Below are 22,450 nucleotides of genomic sequence, written 5' to 3'. Positions count from 1 at the left end.
TTACACATATTGCAGTAATTTGGCCAAAACCTGTTGCCACGTGGAATGCATTTGTGTCTGACTGCTTCTTACTCTCCTCTGCTTTCCTCTGTTCCACCAAAATAGACGTCATGAACACAGAGTCCACTAGCATTGCCTTTTTTGTTTTTTAGCCTTGTAGACATATCAGAGCAGCTGTCAGAGGGCATTCGGAGGTCCGCCATTAATCAACAGACTCAACAAGCATGAATGAGCCAACTTGCTAGCCAGCTTCGGTGTTAAATGGATAAAGAAAAATACCGACCTTCACCCAGACATTACGCTGTTCAAAATTTTTAGCACACAGCTCTTGCAAAAACACAAATAATGCTATGGCAGATAAGACTGAGTCAACAGATCAGCTATTGAAATTTTGAGGGCTGAGGAGAAATGGTCAAATGAGCCTCCTGGGAGTAAGAAGAGGGAGGAAGATGGTATTTGTGACATAACACAACAAACACCTAACGCAAGGAGAGAAGACTAAATCCACATCTAGGTCACAAAGCTGAAAATCTTTTTTTAAATCTATAATTTCAAGAGAACGTATCCGGGATACTTGTAAGTGGAAATTACTTGATGCTGTCTTGTAAACAGGCAACAGCTCCTCTGATATCTGCTATGTTCAGATTTCACAACACAAGGCGTAAACTGCTCTGAACTGGACTAAGATAGGTTGGTCTGCGAAGCAAAGTCAAGGATTTTTATTTTTTAGCTCGTGCGCATGCTGAGATCTGGATAAATGTATTGAAATCTCTCACAGTGGGAAGCAACCAGTTGTGACAGGAGCAGGTGAAGGTTAGTGTGTGTTTGCTTCTGGCTAGAGACCAAGATTTCCCTCACAAACACACATGCGCACACTTTCAAACATTCAGTTAAAACAAGTGTCTGCACACTGGCTCACTCAAAAACGAACTACTCTAAGTTTGAAAAGAAATACACAAATAAAAATGCACTTGTAATGTGACAACAGACTGAATTAGAAACACAGATCTAAAACTTTGACACATACTTTGAACAGGTTTAAAAATATTACCTATTTACTTTTTTAAAAATGTCTTTGAAATCATATCCAATGTTTGGACGTGTTGAGATCATCATCGGATACATCTGGTATAGCAATGAGTAATTTTGTTAGAATTCCTGACTGTATTTTTGAGTTTGTCATTTTTCTGGGTAATGATTAAAAAGATGTTGATGACTTAATTAATTTTGCATCTCCTAAAACACTTACTTGAATTATAACATTTATGCAGCAGGTGCTGCCTGCACCGACTGGTAAAGATGACCAGTAAGAGCAGCTTGGACTTTTTAGGAGAGAATGCCTCCTTAGTTTGTTTTTAGTGTAAATAGAAATATCAGAGACAGATGCCTGTCTGAAGTCACTGGGTACTTTGATAACCACATGGCAGGAACTTGCCAGAAAGCCATCAACTTGGTAACAACATCTACTTGACAATGTGATAATCAGGGACAATCATGGAGAGAATTCCCACATGACGGCAGTACAACTTTAGGGCATCAAATCCTTTACAGTGTGACGAAGAGCCTGGCTAGATCTTCCTGCTGTTTATTTCCTGAGGAAGTGCAGTGAATGATGAGGAAATACAACAAACGCAAAGACTGCTGTAGCTCGTATCAGTAATTCTGCTGGATCCAGCCAAAGCAAGACAGTATGAGTTCTTACAGCCCCAACTACTGCACATATCAATCATTAATCAAAGGCCTTGTTAGGAGCAAATACAGAAGCAAAGACACACATTGTCAGTTAGTATAACATATACACACACATATATATATATATACAAGTGTGAGAAAGCTGATTTTTTTTTGTTTTTGTTAAGCTAATTTTTTCCATACATGACTGTGACAAATGGATGAGAAAATACTGAGAACTTAAAAGTTCTGGTGCAAGCTATCATCTTCTTGGACAAACACACAATACCAAGTTCTTCTTTCTTTCTTACCATTATATATATTAAGCCAGATATATCAAGCATGGCAACATTATAATTTTTTATCGACACTTATTTTTCTATTTTTTTATTTTCTTATTAGGAAAGATGAAAAGATGTATAATATCTGATGCTTCGGAGAACAAATGGTTACTTGAGAAAATAATGATAATAGAAGCTTGATGATGAACTCGCAGTTCATTATTATTCTTCATAAACTGAACATATTCAGGGCACATTGGCAGCATCTGTTTGTTCCATTGGTTTATAAAAAAGGTTTATTTTGACAGTTATAGTACCTTAATAGAATTGTGTCACCGTGATGTCCCAGTACCCAGTGTCACACTGGTGGGGGTTATGTAACAGTGTGTTTTCAACAGAAAGTGTTTCCACACTGAAAGTGGCGGCTTTCCTAAAATAGGAGCTCTTCAGTCTGCGGTTAGATTACATGTGAGAGTTTTCCTGCAAGGGTTAAAGTCGCGATCGACCTCAACGACTATGAAGTATCTAGTAATTGTATTAACCTTCATTAAGATGTGAAATGCACACTTAATAAGGTTACGTCATTGTATGATTGCATCAAAGTCTAATCCATCAAGCCTTTTTGGGAATTCTGTACACTTTCATAAGAAAAACAGTGTCTAGTGTGGTGTTATGAATTGCGTTCCAAAGCACCGTCATGTCTTATCAAAGAATTCCTCGCTTGAAAGTATATAATTCCTTCCGTGCATGTGGGAGTGAGTGTGTGTGCGCAAGTTTGCGCGCCCCTCCTACCCCTCTGACCGTGAAAGGCACCACTCAACAACAAATTTCAGGTCTGAGGCGCTGAGGGACCCGCTGCCCGCCCGGGAGAGACGCACTGGATCCTCAACGCACAAACACACCGCTAGAAAAATGACCGTAGAGAGAATATTCGACGAGCTCGGACATTTTAAAAGGTAACACGATTATGTGGACTTTTCCACCCAACATATTTAAGGCAATCTACTGAGCGTTCATCTTTGTTCTGGGATTGAGTTGGAGGGTACGTCCGTGTTCACCAATCAACAGTCAGTTGGGAAGCTTTAGAACGTATAATGTCTGAAGTTATTTTTGTTCCAAGTTACTCATGCGAGTTTGAAAACATAACAACGAGTGGCCGCGTTCCATTTGATTTGACTTCATATTCACGTATGATTTGAACACATTGCTTTCAATAAATTGACTGAGTTCCACCAAAGAGAGAGTCATAATCCAGGCAATAGCCATTGTATGAGATATTAAAGAAAAACAGTATAACTTATGACAGTATAAGTATAGGCTCTTTTCAAATTTGCGAATTGCCAGTACATCTAACCATCCAACTGTTGAATCTATTAAACTTTCTTTCAAATTAGGCGTTCTGAGGATAATGACAACGCACATCAATTGGATGTTTTCAGTGAATTTTGTCCTTATGTTCATCCTAACTAAACATAACTTTCACATTACCAAGCAAGAAAACGTTTTGTTATTAATCAAGTTGTCTTTTACATTTCTGGGGCAGGACCTGTATTTTAAATACAAGGGTGAAGATTTATGTAATTTCAAAGCTAACGCTGCCTGTGATCTGGACTCATGAGAATAGATAGCTTATATAGTAGAATGCATTAGCATCACCTGGTTGATTTTTAAGACTCTTTGAAGATAAGGTGTTCATTTATTTATTTATTGGAGATTTATGTGGGGAAAAAAAGAGATACCAGATTGATTGCAATCTATCAACCCTATTCCCAGCTCTTCATCGGAGTATTTTCATGTATGCTCTGTCTTTACAGATTTCAGGCATGTCTGTACTTTGCAGCAGTCTTCCAGGCCACAGCGTGTGGAATCCACTACCTGGCCTCTGTTTTCCTGATCCAGACACCAAATTTTGTGTGCAGTGTGCCCGGCAACATCACTGATGTCCTCTATGGTAACATAACAGCATTCAGGCTGGAAGATATCCTGCCAGTCTTCAAGTCAAGAAGTGGTCCCTTGGTGGTGAGGACTGCTCTGGGGGAGCAGTGGGAGCTCAGCCGGTGCCACTGTGCCCTGCGCATCAACCCTAAAGACTTTACATATGAGTTTAGTGGCAACAAGACAGTGGAGGCATGCGGTGGGAACTTTGTTTTTGACCACACTGAAGTTTACCAAAGCATCGTGATGGACTGGGATTTGGTGTGTGACAGAGAGTGGTTATCCAAGCTGTGCCAGCCTACATTCATGTTAGGGGTGCTGATCGGAGCGCTGTTGTTTGGGGACATTGCGGACAGGTAAGTAAGAGCCACGGTGTGGCGGAGGAGGGTTTACTTGCATAAAGAGTGGAGATACAGAGAGAGGAAGTAAATCTCTTGTAAAACATATAACATGGAGAAGACTTTCATCATATAGGGAAGTTTTCCTCAGCTGGCACAAAACAAGAGTGCTATAGGGTTAAATCTTTGAAGACTTCTCCTTTATATAATCCATGCAGCCAGAACTTCAAAAGACATGTTTGAACTTCTGACTTCATATTTAATCTGACAGTGTTCTCTAACACTAAGTGACGTGTTAACACAGAGCTGTATGATTGCTTCGTTAGTTTAATTATCAATTTGATAAGAAGCTGTGGAGACAAGCTGATTATGGTGGCGGGAAAAGAGGAGGCCAGATATCTGTAGATGGTGATGATGGGGATGAGAGGAAGAAGGCAAAGTGACTGGAGCACAGACTTACACAGACTAGTGAGCCACTGTAAAGTCAAGTCATAACATCATCAACCACTCAGAATGGTTTAGTCTTTGAATCTAAAGGCTATTTTGTTCAAGGTTAACAAGGAGTTGGCAAAAACATCAACAACAAATCACAGGGGTATATTTGAGGTGAAGGTTTGCTTCTTAATGGCAGGGTGATGACTGAACATGCAAAGTGCAATCATTGCTCCCATTTATTTTTGTCACAATGCTAGATATTTTTGATTATTGTGTTGCATGAGTGCAGCTGATTGTTCTCATTTTTTTTTTTTTTTTGTGGATAAACATGTTAATCAGTTAATTTAGAAAATGATTCCCTGATAGATTAATACTGAAAACAACCACCATTTTCTGTAAGAAAACTTACATATTGGCGTGCAGACCTACAACATCTGTAGACCTTAAGAACATTTTATTCCTGTGGCTCTATTCAAAAGCATGAATTATACAGGTTGTCATTATTCCGGATTGTTGCCACTGAAGGATTTCCTGTTTACCATTTTGTGCAAATCCCTTTACAACTTTGTCAGCTGTACAAGCCCCTGTTTATGGGTTACTGACCTGAGCATGCAACTTTTTCCCCATTTCCTCCTTTTTTTGCCCATCTTTCTCTGTCTCTGCACTCCTTCTCCTCTTCTCCATGTTTGGTTTGTTGCACCAGAGTTGGCCGTGTGAAGATTCTGATGTTCACCAGCCTCTGTCAGTTTGGACTTGGGGTTTCTGTGGCATTCTCTGGAAACTACTATTTATTTTTGGTGCTCCGCTTTCTGCTTGCCATGGTGAGTTCAGTGTGTGTATAAACCTAAATGCACTTTGGTCTGTGTTTCTGTTTACATAAAAAAATAAGTCATTCTTCTGGACCTTTGTAAACCTTTGTAAAATGGGTCAGGAGTTGGGATTACTTTCCATGCTCTGTTCATAAACAACCAGGGTCACTATGTGCGGTTTCTGTTCAAAACTGTCTCTCAGCCACTCAGTCACTACTGCTCTCAATAAATGTACTTGGAGCCACCTTCTGTTAGTCATATTGCACAAAGCCAAGATGCAAACCAAAGCAATATGTTTGGCTCTAATTTGGCTGTGTTGAAGACTTTGCACGTATGTCCACTTTTGCACAGTGTTAATGCTTTTGCAGAAGCAAAAAGAAAAAGAGCCCTAGTTTAGGAAACTATTATAGCTGGGGCTTTGGCCTGAATAAGACATATGCATGTGTTAGAAAGCCCTAAAGTCACATTTTTATCATGTTCATTGTGAGGGCAGGCTTTCATCTTTGCCTTCATGTGAAGCAAAAATATTTGTGTATGTACATTGTAAATATGACCTTTACATTTACATCTGAGTGGAGTTTATACTCTAGCCCATGCGTCTAGGTAAATACTGTACCTGCCATGGTAACATTACATTGCGGCTTACAAATTAAGTTAGATTCTGAGTCCTGGTCCTGCATATCAGTTGTGTAACAGCTAGAAAAGCATGACAAACTTTCTTATCTAAAGCAAGCAATCAGTATGAGTGACATGTGCAGGAAAATTTTAACAATATAGCCTATATATATGCATGAGAAAATGTGAGTTCAGAAGGGAAAATAAGGGTGTCTTTACAGTTGGAGGCACATATGGTAATAAAGTTGTGCTGAAAGGGCCTCTACAGTTGGTTTCATTCCCCTCCGTCTTCTACCATCCCCCCTTTCCTCCTCAGCTTCAGCTGTTGTTTTTCACACAGAATCAAGCGCTCAGATAGTGAGGACTGTATCTGCACGGTTACACTTTAAAGCATGTTTTATCTGGTCATTTTTAGCTCTAAAGCATGGCTGTGTAACTTAAAAGATGAAAAGACACATTGTTCCTTTTACAAGTAAATAGAAAGTCAAGGCTCTAAGTGATATATGCTGGATTTGCTTTGTCTGGCATGACCAGGAGTTTATTTTAGTATATTATATCTTAGTAGTGTCATAGTATTATATCTTTGTAGCTAATGTTAGGAAACTAAGAAAAGAGCTAGGTAACTGCTAATTTCATCAGTCGTTTCTACTTGTGCTACCCTCATGTATGGTGTACCCTTTTCCGCCATAGAGGATTGTTGCAGCAGTGACTGAAGACCCTAATTTGTGGTATTAAAAGAGAAAACAATGTGTGCATTCTGTGGTTTCAATACTGACACAAAGTGCTCAAAAATTAAGTCCAACACTTCATTGTGTACTCTGTATTGCAGGCACAAGTAAAGTTAAAAAAAAACTAAACAAAATACTTTTTGTTGTACAGTTTTTGTGGCAAATGACCAAATCCTGCAATTGACATCCCATGTTGTACATCTGTCAACACTTTCAGCCATTCTCATATCTCCCATCTTTCCTCTCCCTTTCAATCTTCCAAACCTCCACCCCCTTCCTCCTCTTCTCTGTCCTTCTATTCCTCCTTCCCTTCTTTACTGCTGTCAGGTCTCCAGTGGCTATCTGGTAGTGGTGTTTGTGTATGTGACAGAGTTCACCGGCAACAAGGTCCGCACATGGACCTCCATGCATGTGCATGCAGCCTTTGCAGTCGGCATCATGGTGGTGGCCCTGACCGGTTACTTAGTTCGAGTCTGGTGGATCTACCAGATCATCCTGTCCATTTGCACCTCACCCTTCCTGCTCTTTTGCTGGAAGTTCCCCGAAACGCCCTTTTACTTGATGGCCAAGGGCCGCTACCAGGAGACTCAGAGCCTGTTGGATACGATAGCTCGCTTCAACGGCCTTGATTGCAGGTTGAAGGCAGAGGAACTCCTAGAGCCAGAGAAGACAGAGAATGGTAGAGCTCTGCTGACGCAGGAGGCAGAAGGGTGTCCGTCCCAGCCTGAAAAGAAGCTATCCATCCTGGACCTGTTTGGCAGCTGGAGGATGGCGGGCCGCACATGCACAGTCTGGGCCATCTGGTTCATTGGCAGCTTAGGCTATTATGTCTTCTCTTTGGGCTCAGTTAACCTTGGAGGAAACCAATACGTTAACCTCTTTCTTGCTGGTAAGTGATTTTATGATTAGTTCTAATGAGTGTGCAAGTTAAAGTAATGATCCTGTGTGATCCTGAATGTAAAAGAAATGCTATGAAATCTATGAAATGAAAGTGCATGCAAAATTTACAGCATCCTGGTCAAAATATCTGTCACCATGAAAAGTTCTGTCAATAAATAGTAACGATATATACCTCACTAGGTTAATTTTAGATATTCAGTTTTTAATATTTTAAGCATTAGCTGATAGCTAATTTAATTAATTTGTGTCCCTACCGCCCTAAAGCATGATGTTAAAGCTAAATTCTGCATCCTTTTTCCTCTAAAGATATTTCATTTTAGCTTCATCACTCCACACCACCACACTGTCTGCTAAATCTTCCTGAAGGTCATTTTGAGCCAAAAGGGGATTTTTCTTTTAACAGTTAAGACTTTGTTGGTCTTTGAGACTCTTAGATAAGAGGGGTTGGATCATTTTTGGAGTTTTTGCACTTCTCACGCTGTAATTTTGCAAAAAAACAAAATAATCCTCTGATATTGCTCCAGATTTTAAAAGTAGGTTTCATCTTTAACTTTTAGATTTTTTTAGATCAATTAATCTTCAGATTGTTCAACTTGCTCTTGACTTTTATGAGAAATTTTGATCCATTGTGCCAAAACATTTCCATGCAACTGCACTGGTCTGTCATTGAGAAGGCACTAAGATAATTTGCTGTTGCTGTCCAGTGTAGCTTTGTTTACTGCTCTGTTTACGGTAACAGAGAGTGAATGTGGTCTTTCAGCAATGACCAGCAGCTATCTTCAGCCAAATGACTTCCCCATGGTCTCTAATAAAGAAAATAAGATTTGTGCTGTAATTAACATTTTGTTAAAGAGATCAAGACCTACATACTGCTCATGTAATGCTGTTTTTAAAATGTTTTTCGATGCCTTTCGTGTAAACTTTGAATTTTTATAACTAATACATTCTAAGTTAGTAGTTCACACAAATATGCAGCTGCAGGATGTTGTATTTGATCAATACACTGAGTGAAATGCTCATTTGCTTGGTCTATTTTCATCTTTATGCTGAGGTCATTCTTATTTATTCATCTTCATTTAATTTCTAGTTAGAATATAAATTGTCCCCTCTCACATCTTTTGAAGGTCTACAGTTGAACTCTCTCTTAATACAGTAATAACATACTGTATTAGATGGTTATTCAGGTCCCCCAGATCGAATGTCACTGTGTCAGTGCTGTGAACATTTCTGACCACAGGCTGCTGTGATTGGTTGTTTCCAGGTGCAGTGGAGATCCCCTCTTATCTAGTTGGCTGTTTTGCAATGGACCGGATTGGAAGAAAGAAGACGTGTGCCCCAGCGCTGCTTCTGGCCGGGGTTGCTTGTATTACCATCATTGTGGTACCCGCTGTATGTGCACAGACATACACTATAACACTAGATTAGAGTTTTTTTATTCATTGTAGGATAACTGTCTATGCTAGTTTGGTCGTCTTTTGCAGTCATTGTAAGTGCTCCCACAGACATGAGTCAAATCCTAATGTCAAACTGCACTACACTATTCTTATGAGCAAGTTAAGTTGTTAGGAGTTCTACACTGATCAGCCATAACAGGTAAAATGAGGAACACTTCTCATCTTGATCCAATGCAATGTTCTGCTGATAAAACCTGCATCCATGGATTTTACTTTGACACCTACCTAAATACTTCTGCTGACCAATCACCTACAGCCATACAGTATGACAACACCACTCCCCTAACAAGCAGCTTTTCGCAGAGGGAGAGCATGAGCCCTGCAGAAACAAGGAAGGGTTAAAAAGCATGTCAAAGAGCCTGAGGTGTCCCTCTGACCTCTAAACTCTCCAGATACCAATCTGATGGGATCCGATAGTATCTGTGCGATGCAAGCCCAATACACAAAACAACCCTCCACCACAACCAAAGGATCATTTGCTATGGTTGTGGTAAACGACACTGCAGTAAACCTTAAGAATGAACTTTGACCACAACCTGACTGATCAGAGCTCTTTTGGCAGGATGAGGCGGGCACACTCTACATCAGGCACGTGGTCATAATTTTATGGCCGATCTGTGTATGTCAGCAGCAAGGGGGAAACAGGAAAAGCATAGGTGTAATAATGCAGTTCCTCCTCTCGTACAGTCTGTTTACACTGTCAGTATCGCATTTATTGTCACTGCACTGATCTGAGTCACTGGATGGTTACCGTTGAGCTCCGATATATGACACTCACAGTTCCCAACGTGTGCATGGCCTGCGCTCTGACCCATATTAGCACTGTTTATGGTTGGACGGGCAAACAGCTTGTGCTTAACATTTGAGTAAATATGACCTTTGACTTTGGAAGCTGATCTAAACGGTGCACTCAAACGTGAAGTAAAAAATACCAGCATGGGTACAGTGGAGATTGCGGATTAGTTATATCTTTTTTTTCTCTTTTCATGCTTTCTGTCACTGTACTAATGTCTGCATTCTTATGAAAAAAGATTGTTTATGGCCCAAATGGACAAATGTATCTTAGCTCGACAAACATGCCATGGTCTCCAACATAACTGCATAACAGAAAGAGTTAGTGTGCAGAATCATTTGTAACTTCAGAACCCATAAGCTTGTTTTTGTGGCAAAATCTTATTAACTCACATTATGTACAGTGGACACTCCTATGTTTTTGCCATCCAATGATAAAGTCCCCTAAAAGAAGGAGAAAAGAAAAGAAGCATTATTTTTGGCTGCTCTGAGTGCTTTTTTCTTTTGGTTGGTCTTGTCTCCTTAGCAATGCTGGACTGTATTACTGAGGGAGGTGTAAGGGGAGACTAATGTTGAGTCTTAACATCTGTGTTTATCTCAGCGTCTCTACACACCCCTGCCTGTTTTTTGTGAAAATCTGGCATTAACAGCCAGAGGTTTTACAACACACTGTAAGCTCTGTGTCAGGGTTTTCTGGGAAATTTAGCATCTGCATGGGATGGAAGAAAATCCCTCTTTCTGACCTTTGTGATAGAAATGTTCCATTTCAGAAAGGACAAAAGGGTGTTTTCTTTAAAACAACTCTGCATGTCCTATGCAGTCACACCACAGTGTTGAAACAACTCTTTTTGGATGGGATTACATTAAACATCCTTCTTCTTTTGATCTCTGTTGTGGCCACGTGTTGCATCATAGTAACAGTCTGAGTAATAATTCTCCTGGTAAAATAAGCACCTGACGTCTGTGGTTTAGTCTCCAAAAATCATTTTTTTCTTTTTAACATGCACATGTTCAGCAGCATTTCAGCACATACTGGAGCTTTGCTAAGTTGACTCATAGGTCAGTTTTTTATTTATCATGTTTGGGTCACAGCCAAAATTCTGTATTTGTAGTCCTGGTGCTGCTATTGTGTGTTTTATACTCACACTGTCATTTTGCAAAGTGCTTATTCAGATGCAGTCTTTCTGAACTATAAGTTCTCTGATTAAAGTAAGTGAACAGGTTGTTTGTTCATATACTTAAAATCAACCCATAGAGGCATCTACCACCCCTACTGGCAGGAGGGAAAAAAAAAACCTCATGTAAGAGTTTCCACATTGGAAACATTATTTTCAAGTGTTTCCTTTAGCAAGCCACAAAGTCCTCTTAAAAAGGAAAAGGTTGGGTGGGAAAGGGAGCAATTACATGCAGCACTCTCAACCATAGTAAGCAAGTTTGACTCCCAGATATGACAACTGTTTTTTGACTTCTGTGTTACGTTCAGTCAGAAAGACGACAACAAATTTCCAAAGCCAATTTCGTTACTCACTGTTTGTGTTGTGTTTAAGCCTTAATGTCATTTGGTTACGGTTACAATTCATATGTAGCTCTTTTTTGTTCTTTGCCACCACTGTTACCTAAATCTATGCTATTTTGACACTTCACATAACTGCAGTTGTTCTAACAAACACTAGTGGTCCCATATTCTTTAATTAGTATGATTGGTTATTATTGCCTGCATAAGCAAACAAACCTCTTGGAGGAGGACAGTTTCCAAGACCAGCATCTCACTGAACACACTTCTTAATGCAAACCAACATTGTTAGCCAGAGCTTTCTTTGTAGTTAATCTGACACTCAAATTGCTAATTAACTGATTTTTAAGATGACAGTGGAAAATGCAATTTATAACAGTGATATAACTATTCAAAGTGTTACTGTGTTCTCCCTTATTTTGACAATAATATTTTGATAGTAATTTTTGAGTGACATGTAGCAGTAATTAATGTTGTTGATTATACTGCTTATGTGAAAATATTGCAAACGTGAGTGGTCTTTCAGTACAGCGCATGTTTGAAACTGATATGTTAGGTGGACCCTTTACTACTGTGATGGGATCAAAAATGATATAATTTACAAATTTATTTGTGAAAAAGCAAACCAAAGCTTTTTTTTTAAATACATGAAATGTGAAAAAAATGTTAAACTTGTTCCTAAGGATTTTTTGTCTCTCATCATATTGTATCATACTCCTCCATCTCTACAGGACATAGAGGCCCTGGCTATTGCTCTCAGTATGATTGGAAAGTTTGCTGTTGCGATTGCCTTTGGTCTCATCTACTTGTACACTTGTGAGCTTTATCCAACCATCATCAGGTAAGGTCATACACAATCAGACAAACACGATGAAAACATGTAACAAAGTGGGATTTTAGAAAACTTTGTGATCTTTTTAGTATGTACTGCAACCAAAGTGTAAAGGAAGGCAAGTGTGAAACCTCTTTTGGTTAATTGATTCAGACAGTCAACTGCTTGAATGTTTCTTTTCTTCTCTAAGGGTTTACAGTGACTTTTGTATAATTCATGCTATTGATGCCATTATTCAAGTTAGAACAGCTAATCTGGACTGTGTATGTTCCTCCTCCAGGTCTCTGGCAGTAGGGAGTGGCAGTATGATGTGTCGCGTTGGCAGTGTGGTGGCTCCTTTTTGTGTGTATCTGGCCGACATCTGGATATATCTACCTCAGGTATAAAAACTAATCTTTTCTTCTGGCAAGCCCTTGAGACCGAGACATAATATGTGACATTTAATCACCAGAATCTTGTGGCATTTCAGAGTGTTCATTGTGATATTAACACATGCATATTTCTCAGACTGTCTGTGCAGAAACAGGAAGGTCTTAGCCAGTGTCATACTCTCTGCAGGGGTCTGTGTGATATAAATTGTATCATTAGAGGGTGAACAAGAGGCTCTGTGCTGATGACTCTGTATCACCTGGAAAACCAAATTCGAGGCAGAATTTAAACAGAGGTTGTCTTGTCCATTTATGCACAAATCCTCTTTCAAAGAATGTTAAGACAATCAAATGCGCAACCATTTGTCTGGGGAAACAGCCCAGCTTTTGGGAAAAGATTAATATGTCTTCCTGTAGATTTATATTTATTGCACACTTAGAAAGTATCCTGCAAGCTGACTCAAAGCAGATTAGAAGGCTATGTCAATTATGTGAGTCTGAACCTCTCCATGAGTCTGGAGGGATAATAATTATTTTTGTGGCATGCAAAGAGAGAAAGGCCACTGGAAATAAAGTATGCCTAAATCAGGTAACATTGGAATTGTGTGTTTTGAGAATCCTTGTAGCTTTATCTACCAATGAAAGCAAAAGTAATTTTCTCAGAGTTGCATATGTGTGCTCTATGTGAGACAGAACAGATAGAGAGCACAGGATTCAAGGTATTGAAACTCTGCGTGTGTTATCATGATGAGATGTGGTCCTGGAAACACATACAGTTGCAGGAACTACCACAAAGGTAGTGGGTGATCTTCAGCACGTTTGTCTCTTTGTGTGTCACAACCTCTGCAGATACTGTCACAAAATGTGCAGATGTGAAGTTTAAAGATGGTGTAGCCTGACCCTTGAGCACTAAATAGACATAGAGTTATGTGATATTACTTTTAAAAACTACTCAGCATGTGTCAGATTGTCATCATGTTGATGGGTGTCTCAGCTCATGTGAGCTCAAACTTTATCTACAAAAGTGTCCTCGTAGTAAAACTAATTGTATTAAATTGATATATGCCTTTTTTTTACAATCTGGACGTAGCTCATCGTTGGAATCCTGGCATTTATTATTGGAGTGCTGACACTGTTGTTGCCAGAGACCCTGGGGGAACCTCTAACAACTACGTTGGAAGAGGCCGAAGCTCTTGGCCGTAAGCCCAGCAAGAAGAACACAGCTCTCTGCAACAAAGATGCAGAGGATGGGCTAGAGCTGAACCAACGTGGTGCTAAGGCCTGAGTGTCATGCTGCATGAAAACCAGAGAAACATTTTGGAAAACAAACTGGTTAGACAAGAGAAGAGGCGGTGATCATTGATTTATTTTATTGCTGGACGTATTAAAAAAACAGAAGATCAAGTTTTTAGTTGACATTTTGTTCGTCAAAGTGACCAACAGTTCCGTATTTAAAGGGTCCTGGTTACTTAATGGTGCAATCATGAATTCAGTGTTGTCATGTGCTAAGTGTATGGTATATGTGTATGTTTGCATGAATCGTGTGCAAAACTGCAAAATGATGTATCCAAAAGAATACTTTTAGTTCAATATTAGTTTCATTTTTATAGCTGACACTCATTTGCAGCAATTAAGCCACACCAAAGACTACAATGTTACCCTTACCAACAGGACCGATGGCTATAACTACAGAAATAAGACCTAAATTGTAATTAACCAAATTCAAAGAAGCATATATTCAGACCAAAGCAGTAAACATGAGTGAAATGCTGCGCTGTGATTTTGTAACTAATCAGCAATCAGGAACAGTGCAGATCACTGCTTTGTCTCAGTTATTTTACATAGCAGGACATCTCACATATTTTGTATGCTGACACAATAGATAGCACCATTAAAATATAATAGAAGTGCCTTTTTTATAAATTCAAAGTCGACTTAAAAACTTCTTTTAATCTCAGGGCAACCTTATTACTGTGAAATTATAAACTTAAAGATATTCTAGTTTTGAATTAGCTTTACATCCTCAATTCCATGTTGTTTAAGATGCCATTAATGGATTTAACATCAGAGTCTAATGTGAGTGTATCTGTTGGCGTGTTTGCTGTGTGTGTGTGTGTTATTACGTACATCGGTTTAGTAAGTTTGCTTCCTTGTTTTTCAATTGCTTATCATGTGTTTGCAATCTAAACGATGTATTGAAGATGAAGTATATCAAGTTGTACTGCATTACTGTTTGTTCAAGAGTCAAGATGTCATCTCCAGATGTTTGGACCAAATACAGGAATGAACCACAATAGTGAAGTAATGTATATAACAGTTTTGCAAGAAGACTAGCAGGGAAGTAAATTAAGAAAAGCAGCTGTTATATTAGCCTCAGACACTCAGGTCCAGTACTCTGTTTTAATCAGCTGTAGGAATTTTTTTTTATCTATGATTAGTTTACTTTTTTGTCATCAGTGAACAATAAATAATGACTGATATTGAGGCTGCTAGCCTCCTCATTGCTACACAACACAAATATGTTTTGTTTATATGTATCTGCTGAAGCAGCTGTAGTTTTAAAGTGACACTGAGAAGAGACTTGAACTCTTTAATAAACCTTGTTTGATAAATACATGATTTTAACGCTCTCTCCTTCCTTCCTTCTTTGTCAAAATGGGGAAATGCCCAGTTGAATCTGGGACTTGAAACTAGGAGAATTCATTTATTTTTTCTTCAGTCTGGGACAAACTCAACACTTGCAGTGTCCTGTTTGTGGAGGAGGTCCTATTGCAACAACACAAGCTCACTGTGCGCCACCCTTCATATAAAACTCCTCTCTGTTCAATTTCTGAGTGGAAAATTGTAGACGGATGACCTGTGTGTGTGCGTGTGCGTGTGTGTGTGTGTGTGTGCATAAGTGCAGGCACATGTGGATGGAAAAGTTACAGTTCTGCACATTCCTTAAATGTTAAATCCTCTTCCTAATGTTAATTTCCACTTCTGTCATACTCTTCCTGCATATAATCTTTTGCTTATTGTTGGACACTCTTGAGTACAGATTGTGGATACCAGCTACATTTTGAAAGTGACCCTTTTTCAGCGAGGATGTTTAAAGTTTAGAGCTTGGTTCTAAAATTTAGATTATTATGAGGAAGGTAAGTACACGGTGATGGTTGAGTGGTTAAGGAAATCAGTTAAAAGATAGATTTGTTCTCAGTGTAGAGATTGATTCTATAGTAGTAAAGACACATCACGTTTCTCAAAAATTGTCTGTTTTGCATTGGCTTCAGAGAATTCTTAAGAAATAAAATAGTAATTTTAGCCTCCTTCATTCTGGATCCCTGAGGAACTGAATTCCTCTATAGTTTCTAAAGGGAGGTCAGGTATATCCATCCATCCATTTCCTATACCCGTTTAATCCAACTCAGGGTCACAGGGGGGCTGGAGGTGGGGTACAGCAATCCATCACAGGGCCACACAGCGACAAACAATCATCCACACTCACTGTTAGGGTCAATTTAGAGTCACCAATTAACCTGACACGCATGCTTTTTTTGGGTGGCGGGAGGAAGCCGAAGTACTCGGAGAGAAGCCACGCAAACACAGGGAGAACATGTTAAGCATATCAAAATGATACAGGTTTACCAGCTGCCATGTTTAGAAGGTGCTAATGGTCTGTTTGAATACAGAAATTGAATATGACGCCCACCTAAAAAAAGACATGATGTGTAAAATACATTTTTAACTATTGTTAGTTTAACAGTAAACACATGTCTTCTATTTTTTTTATCTGCAACAACTTTGATGACATAACCATATTAATGTCATTATTGTTTTTGTAATGTGACCTGACCTTTTTGTTGTCACCTATTCATCCAGAGTAAGAAGAGGAGGGTAAAAATGAAGCAGAATAGTAATTCTCAAGGTACAAGAAATAGTAAGGAACTGAAGAACCGAGACAACAAAACCCCCCTTACTGTGTAAACTCAGCATATATCATCCAAAATTCAACATTCTAATTGTAATTGCCCATTTAACCAAGAATTATGTTCAATATTTCTTAAAAAAATGGTTTTGTTTCAGGATACAAAGTGTTGTCCTGCTTTAAACTGGGAAGAAAATGGTCCAGATGAGGTGGGATGATGGACAGGCTGCTGCAGGCAGCAGAGAGGCTGCTGGACCATGGCGTTCCAGAGGGAGGTATTTGCCAAAAAACTGGGCAGTTGTAGCAGGATGACAGACTTTAGGAAGTCTGAGGATGAGGCGAACTGCAGCACTCTGGTCGGGGGTTGCTGTAATAAATAGCAGTATCAATTTTCCGTTTAAAAAAAGTAGAGCAGACACCGAAGCTGCAATAGTTAGAGGACATTTATTCTGAGGATGTTAAAAGATGGAATGCATTTATTTCTTTACCCAGTTGACAGTTTGCTGATATACACCCATTCTAGACACACTTTAAATAGCAAGAACAGTTTAATGGCCGTCAGAAACCTGTGGTGCAAATGCTCAAGTTATGTAACGTTGTTTTCTTTCCTGAGAATTTTATCGGGAAAGTAAAATGAGTAGAAAATAATAAATTAAACTGCTATTAAAGGAAACATTGAACACATTAATGCAACAATAACAAAGGTACAGGCAATGGAGATTAGACGGGTTTGGTAAAAATATGTAGATCACATATTAGCTTATGGTTATTATTCTTTGGATGACTTTTACATGAGTGATGAAAAAAATTACAGGAATTAGCTGTTAGCTGGTTGGTTAAACTTTACACACTTTCATGATAACACATCCTTCCACAGAACATTACCAAAGCTGACATTAAAGGCAGTTTTCATCCAGCTGTGACCAAATCGCTCATTTTGCTGTAGAAGTTCAGGAAACTATGTAAAAGCAGTTGAAACACTGGCAGTTGACAAGCGCAGTCTTTTAACTTTGGATTACAAACAAGGCTCTGTGAATGCTTTTAGCAGCTGACTCTTAACCAATGCTTTCCTGTTTCCCAAATAATAAAAATCTATGCTAAAATATACTGCTTGTTTGGTCAAACTCAATCATTCATGCACACACAGTTGGAATTCTTTGAATTCATAATTGAGTGCATATAGTTTAACCCTCATTTATACCTAATAACATCTTACAATTTAAACAAATTATGTTTTAAACCAATTCTATAGCAACTTTACCATATCACCATTTCACCCATCTGTGCACAGTTACAGGAATACTTATTGAGGTTTGGCACTTAGAAAAGTTCTGGACAACTCATATACATACAAGACTTTTGGCACTTTTAAATTCATGTTCCAATCCAGTTTTTGGGACATCAGCCCTTTCATAAAGTATGAATCTCTCTCCAGGGAATGTCGTTGATGTCCTCTCGAACATTTAGCAACAGATTTAGCTGTCCCCAACTTGCTCTAATCTCTCCTGGAGATTACAGCAATAAGTTATTTTTATATGAACCCTAAAACAAGCTCAAATTAAAACAAAACAGTTAAGCAGTTTGAGCTTAATATAATTTCCCTCTGTCCTTAATGAGTTTTTAGATAAAGTTTTTTTTGTCCTTCCATTTACTCAAGTCCTAAGCGTTGAGGCTGTCAGAAGAAGAGCCTGCAGATGGGAAACAGAACTTGCAAAAACACAAGCATTAGGATCCGAAAGATGGGGAGCACAATCCCTTGCCCTCAGGCTGCCTCCAGCTTTCTTTAGCCAATTTCAACTATTTTTTTTGGCATCCACTGTTGATCAAACAGCCCTTAGGAATGGACTAGCCAGCTGTTAGCATCCTCCAGGTCTGAGTCCAGCTCCTCGTCTTCATCCAGCGGCTCTGGGGTTCTGAGGGCCAGTTCTCGCAGGAAAGCGGGTGAATATGCAGGCGGTTGAGAGACAGACTTGAGGCCAATTTTCTTCTTCATGAGATGGAACTGGTCACGGATGAAGTTGTAGAACTCATACTCATAGCGCATGCGGTGGTACAACACCTTCAGGGCCTCCAGAGATGGTGTGTGTTTGCGCACTGTGCCTGTCATGTTCCCCATTTTCCTATACTCTGCAGTCAGAAGATAAAAAAACAAACAAACAAACAAAAAAGACCAAGGAGTGAATTTTCACAGAAACATTCATGATACCATTGGCCATTTTTTTTCAATCATCTAACATAATCCTACATAAGAAGAAGAAAAAAATGCTGAAGAATGCTGAAGAACTAGACTTTTTTTTTCTTGTCCAACTTATTTTGATCTGTTCTGCAGTGTGCACCAACCAGGGCTTTTGTAGATGTTGAGTACTCCAGAAAAGTAATGAGGTAAAAGCCTCTCCAACATAAGCAGAACATCCTCCAGCTCCTCCAAGATACCCACGAGGAGGTAGTTCTCTAGGACATTCTGTTTGGCCCTCTCTAAAGCCCACACTCCTGGCTCTCTGCAAAAGAAAGAAGAAGAAAAATATTAGCAAAAGAACAGATTTACTTTACAAGAAACAAATTAAACTCGTCCTCGTCTGCAAGTAACAAAATGCTTTCCAAAGTCTTGCATCTACCTGCACTGAGGATGCTGTCCACAGAAGTAGGGAATGATGTAGAAAACTCGAGGGTTGGAGCACTCGGGGTAATTCTCTAAAATGCACACATTGATATCCTGAAAGCAGACAAAACAGAAACAGACACAGACGCTTTTAATTTTGTAGATGGGCCTCAGACAAATTACAATTATTAATTTGTGCCACTAGATGGAGCTCTCTCGTTGCATTTCAATAATTGCAGTCATATGAAAAGCCAAAGTGCTTTGTCAAACAACATCCTTTGCATACAGATAAGCTCAGCTCCTCAGCTGCTGTAAGTGCTAAAATACAACAGAATGAATTACACGTTTTACTTGTGTTTGATTTTTATATTCAAGTCCCCCCACACCCCAAAAAAACAAAACACATGGTGTTGAAAAATTCCATGATCAAAACGTCAATACAAAAGTAGTCAAAACAAACATGTGAAATCCATGTTTGAATCTTGGAGCCATCCAGTAATGAGAGAGGGGGAAAAAATGAACAAAGATTAAAAACACACATACAGGAGGGAAGCTGGCCAGCCAGAGAGTGCTGTGGAACCAGCAGACAAATCCATGTCAGGTGACGTAAGCCTCGTGGATGGAAACAAGTCCTCAGTAACAAAACACTACACGAGGCATTACTCACATGCACACTCAGGCACATGCAGATATGCCACATGATAATGCTCAAACACACACATACGGCACAACAGCAGGTTACATGCTTGTGACAGAGGGTGTTGTCAGGCAAGTAAGATTAAGAGAGAAGAGATCTAGTGTGGGGAGCAAATTGCAAGCGTAATGATTATGTCAAAGCCTTTCGATTGCTCCTCCGATAAGTTATTAATGGTTGATTCAAAAAGAGCGGTTTGTCAAAGCCAACACTGAGGCTAACATCACAGCGATTAAGTTGAGTCAAATAGAACCAGACGCCTGGACTTTCCCAGGGGATGCAAGCTGCTGCTGAGAGTGTGATTTGAGGGGTGACCTTTTGGAAACAGGTGGAAACATTTCTGAAGGCATGTTTATACAGTCAAGGCTTGCTTCTGTGTTTGAGTGTCTGTGTGCTTCTGAAAAAACATGGCGATGGCTAGTTTTACATAGAATTAGATACCTTTTTTCTAATGTAATTTTGGCTTCACACCAATGCATGACAATATAAAGGCCAATTTTATTCCAGTTTTTGCGTTTTGAGAGTGTTCATTGAAAAAAAAAAAAACAGGGGGCTGTCAGGTTAATTACATTTTATTCATAAAGCCCAAAGCCTCAAATTTGCCTCAAACGGTAATAAAACACCTTCTAACTCCTGAAAGAGATAAAGAAACACTTTCCAAAACTCATTAACATGAAAAACAAAAGGAGAAACTGCTGCAGGACCTTTCTGCTAGGAGGGACAGAAATGCAGCTGATGTCATCCTGCAATTATAATAAGGAGAGTAGAATAACTGTACAGAAGCCAGAATGAGACATTAGGATACACTATTTGTACATGTTGAATCTAACAAGGCAGTAATGACAGGATCTGAGATAGCCTATAATAGTATTTTTTCCTTTGCAGCAGCCCAATGTGGAACAACTGTGTTCCTGGTTCACCCAGCAGCTGCATCGTTACTACTGACAACAATCAGTCACACTGTGAACTGGAAACAAAACCTACTAGTGATCGCTGAAGCAAATAACTGGAAAGCTCTTCAAAGAAACTACAACAAAACCCCAGAGGAAGCTTGAGAAAAGAGTCAAGCTTTGTACCATTGTTATTGTGCAGGTCATGTCCAGACTTACAAAGAGTTTGTTCCTCTCTCCCTTAACTTTCAATTTTAAGAGCACTGTTGTTGTTCTTGTGCTTCTTTATTCGAAGGATGACAGTTTCAATATAACCACTGTTATAAATGATAAGTTGTTCTGCAAACCCAAACAGAGGATCTAAAAAGAACAAAGATACTGTGTTTATCACTGTTAGCCACATGTGGAGAGTTTAAAAGTACCTCAAGCAATGGGTGAAACCTGAACTAAAGAAAAGTTTAATTTACCTTTATCACACACAACCTCATCTATAGCCAAACATTTCTGAAAAAATAACAACAAACGAACCAAATAAATTGGAAATTCAGAAACAGAGAAAGGGATAAGTGTGACCACATACAACAAATCTCGTGGCAAACCTCAAGGAGGTTAAGGAAAGAAGGTAGGACTTAGGAAAAGACAACCACAATGAAATTAGTGTTTGACCACACTTACACTAAGCCAGTAACTAAGTCAATAACAGTCTTACATGGAAATTATGCCATACATATCATATTACAGAAAATATAGAATATTACTTTAGTAAGTTTGTAACTGAAAGAAAGAAAGAAATATTTTTAAAAAGTGAAATATTGTGTTGTCACACCCTATTTATCCACATGACTCAGTTATCATGACTGGATGAAAATAATCAGGCATCAATAATCTGCTGTTCTGCTCTAACATGATCCTGACTTTATAACTGTAGCATAGTCTGACAATATATAACAGCTGTTCAATGTTTTGGTCATATACACATGTTAAAAGATCACTCTGAGGAAGTTAGAAGTGGCAGAATGCCTCCTGCATTCCTCTCACATGGTGAACAACCTTACACAGACAAGGGCTGAAATAAAGCATTTAGGACACAAGCTTAAATGAGGCTCTGCAGCACTTGACATGTAAATTCTTTCAAGCAGATGTCTAAAATAAAATGATGAACCTGTAAACACGCTTCAGGGTATTTTCAATCTGCAATGTCATTTTTCTTGCCACCTGGGGGCAGCAGAAACAAGTTATGAGCCCAAGACACACTTTATTGTTTATCTGTTGAATATGTTAGTATTTACGCTCTCAGCGACAGTTACTTTAGCATTTATTCAAAAAGTCCTTATAGCTCTATTTTTGGTTTTCATAACATCTCAAGATAGAATCGTGTGTGCTTTTGGCTTCTTTGCCTTGACAACTAAATGTTTCACTTTTCATTTTCATGTAAGTAGTCCCAAATGATGCCGATAAGGGAGGTTCATTTAAGGGAACCAAACTCATACAATTATGGGTGCTAAAACCAAAGCAATGAAAGATGCTAAAAAAGCTAGAGAACAACAGAGTCAGATGATCATGTTTAGTGAGTTTTGTCCCCACATGTTACACCTTACAGTCAATGACTTATAATTATTAGGAAATACAGGTTATACATGATTTTAACAGGCAGTTCATGAGGAAACTTCTCTGCATCTTACAAAAACA

The 22,450-nt window shown here is 38.9% G+C and overlaps 2 protein-coding genes across 2 annotated transcripts in view; one reads left to right on the top strand and one right to left on the bottom strand.

Annotated features, from left to right (window-relative positions):
• The first annotated feature begins 2,739 nt into the window (after positions 1-2,739).
• Positions 2,740-15,287, top strand: slc22a16 (solute carrier family 22 member 16). Its single transcript, XM_072362193.1, has 8 exons — positions 2,740-2,908; positions 3,767-4,243; positions 5,364-5,481; positions 7,140-7,701; positions 8,974-9,101; positions 12,203-12,312; positions 12,584-12,683; positions 13,762-15,287. The coding sequence occupies exons 1-8, from the start codon at positions 2,865-2,867 to the stop codon at positions 13,954-13,956; spliced, it is 1,734 nt and encodes a 577-aa protein (XP_072218294.1). The 5' UTR covers positions 2,740-2,864; the 3' UTR covers positions 13,957-15,287.
• Positions 15,288-17,003: 1,716 nt separating this feature from the next.
• usta (uronyl 2-sulfotransferase a) overlaps positions 17,004-22,450 on the bottom strand; it is a 50,802-nt gene continuing 45,355 nt past the window's right edge. The window contains exons 6-8 of the mRNA XM_072361764.1: positions 19,194-19,291; positions 18,919-19,076; positions 17,004-18,705 (exon numbers count right to left, since the gene is read on the bottom strand). Of these exons, the coding sequence (XP_072217865.1) occupies positions 18,413-18,705; positions 18,919-19,076; positions 19,194-19,291 (549 nt within the window). The 3' untranslated portion in view covers positions 17,004-18,412. The remainder of the gene's footprint in view (positions 18,706-18,918; positions 19,077-19,193; positions 19,292-22,450) is intronic.

The sequence above is a fragment of the Leuresthes tenuis genome, unplaced genomic scaffold (assembly GCF_036924035.1).
Source record: "Leuresthes tenuis unplaced genomic scaffold, fLeuTen1.0.hap1 SCAF_13, whole genome shotgun sequence".
NCBI lineage: Eukaryota > Metazoa > Chordata > Actinopteri > Atheriniformes > Atherinopsidae > Leuresthes > Leuresthes tenuis.
The sequence above is the reverse complement of the archived record's forward strand: the minus strand, read 5'-3'. Positions and strand labels throughout refer to the sequence as shown.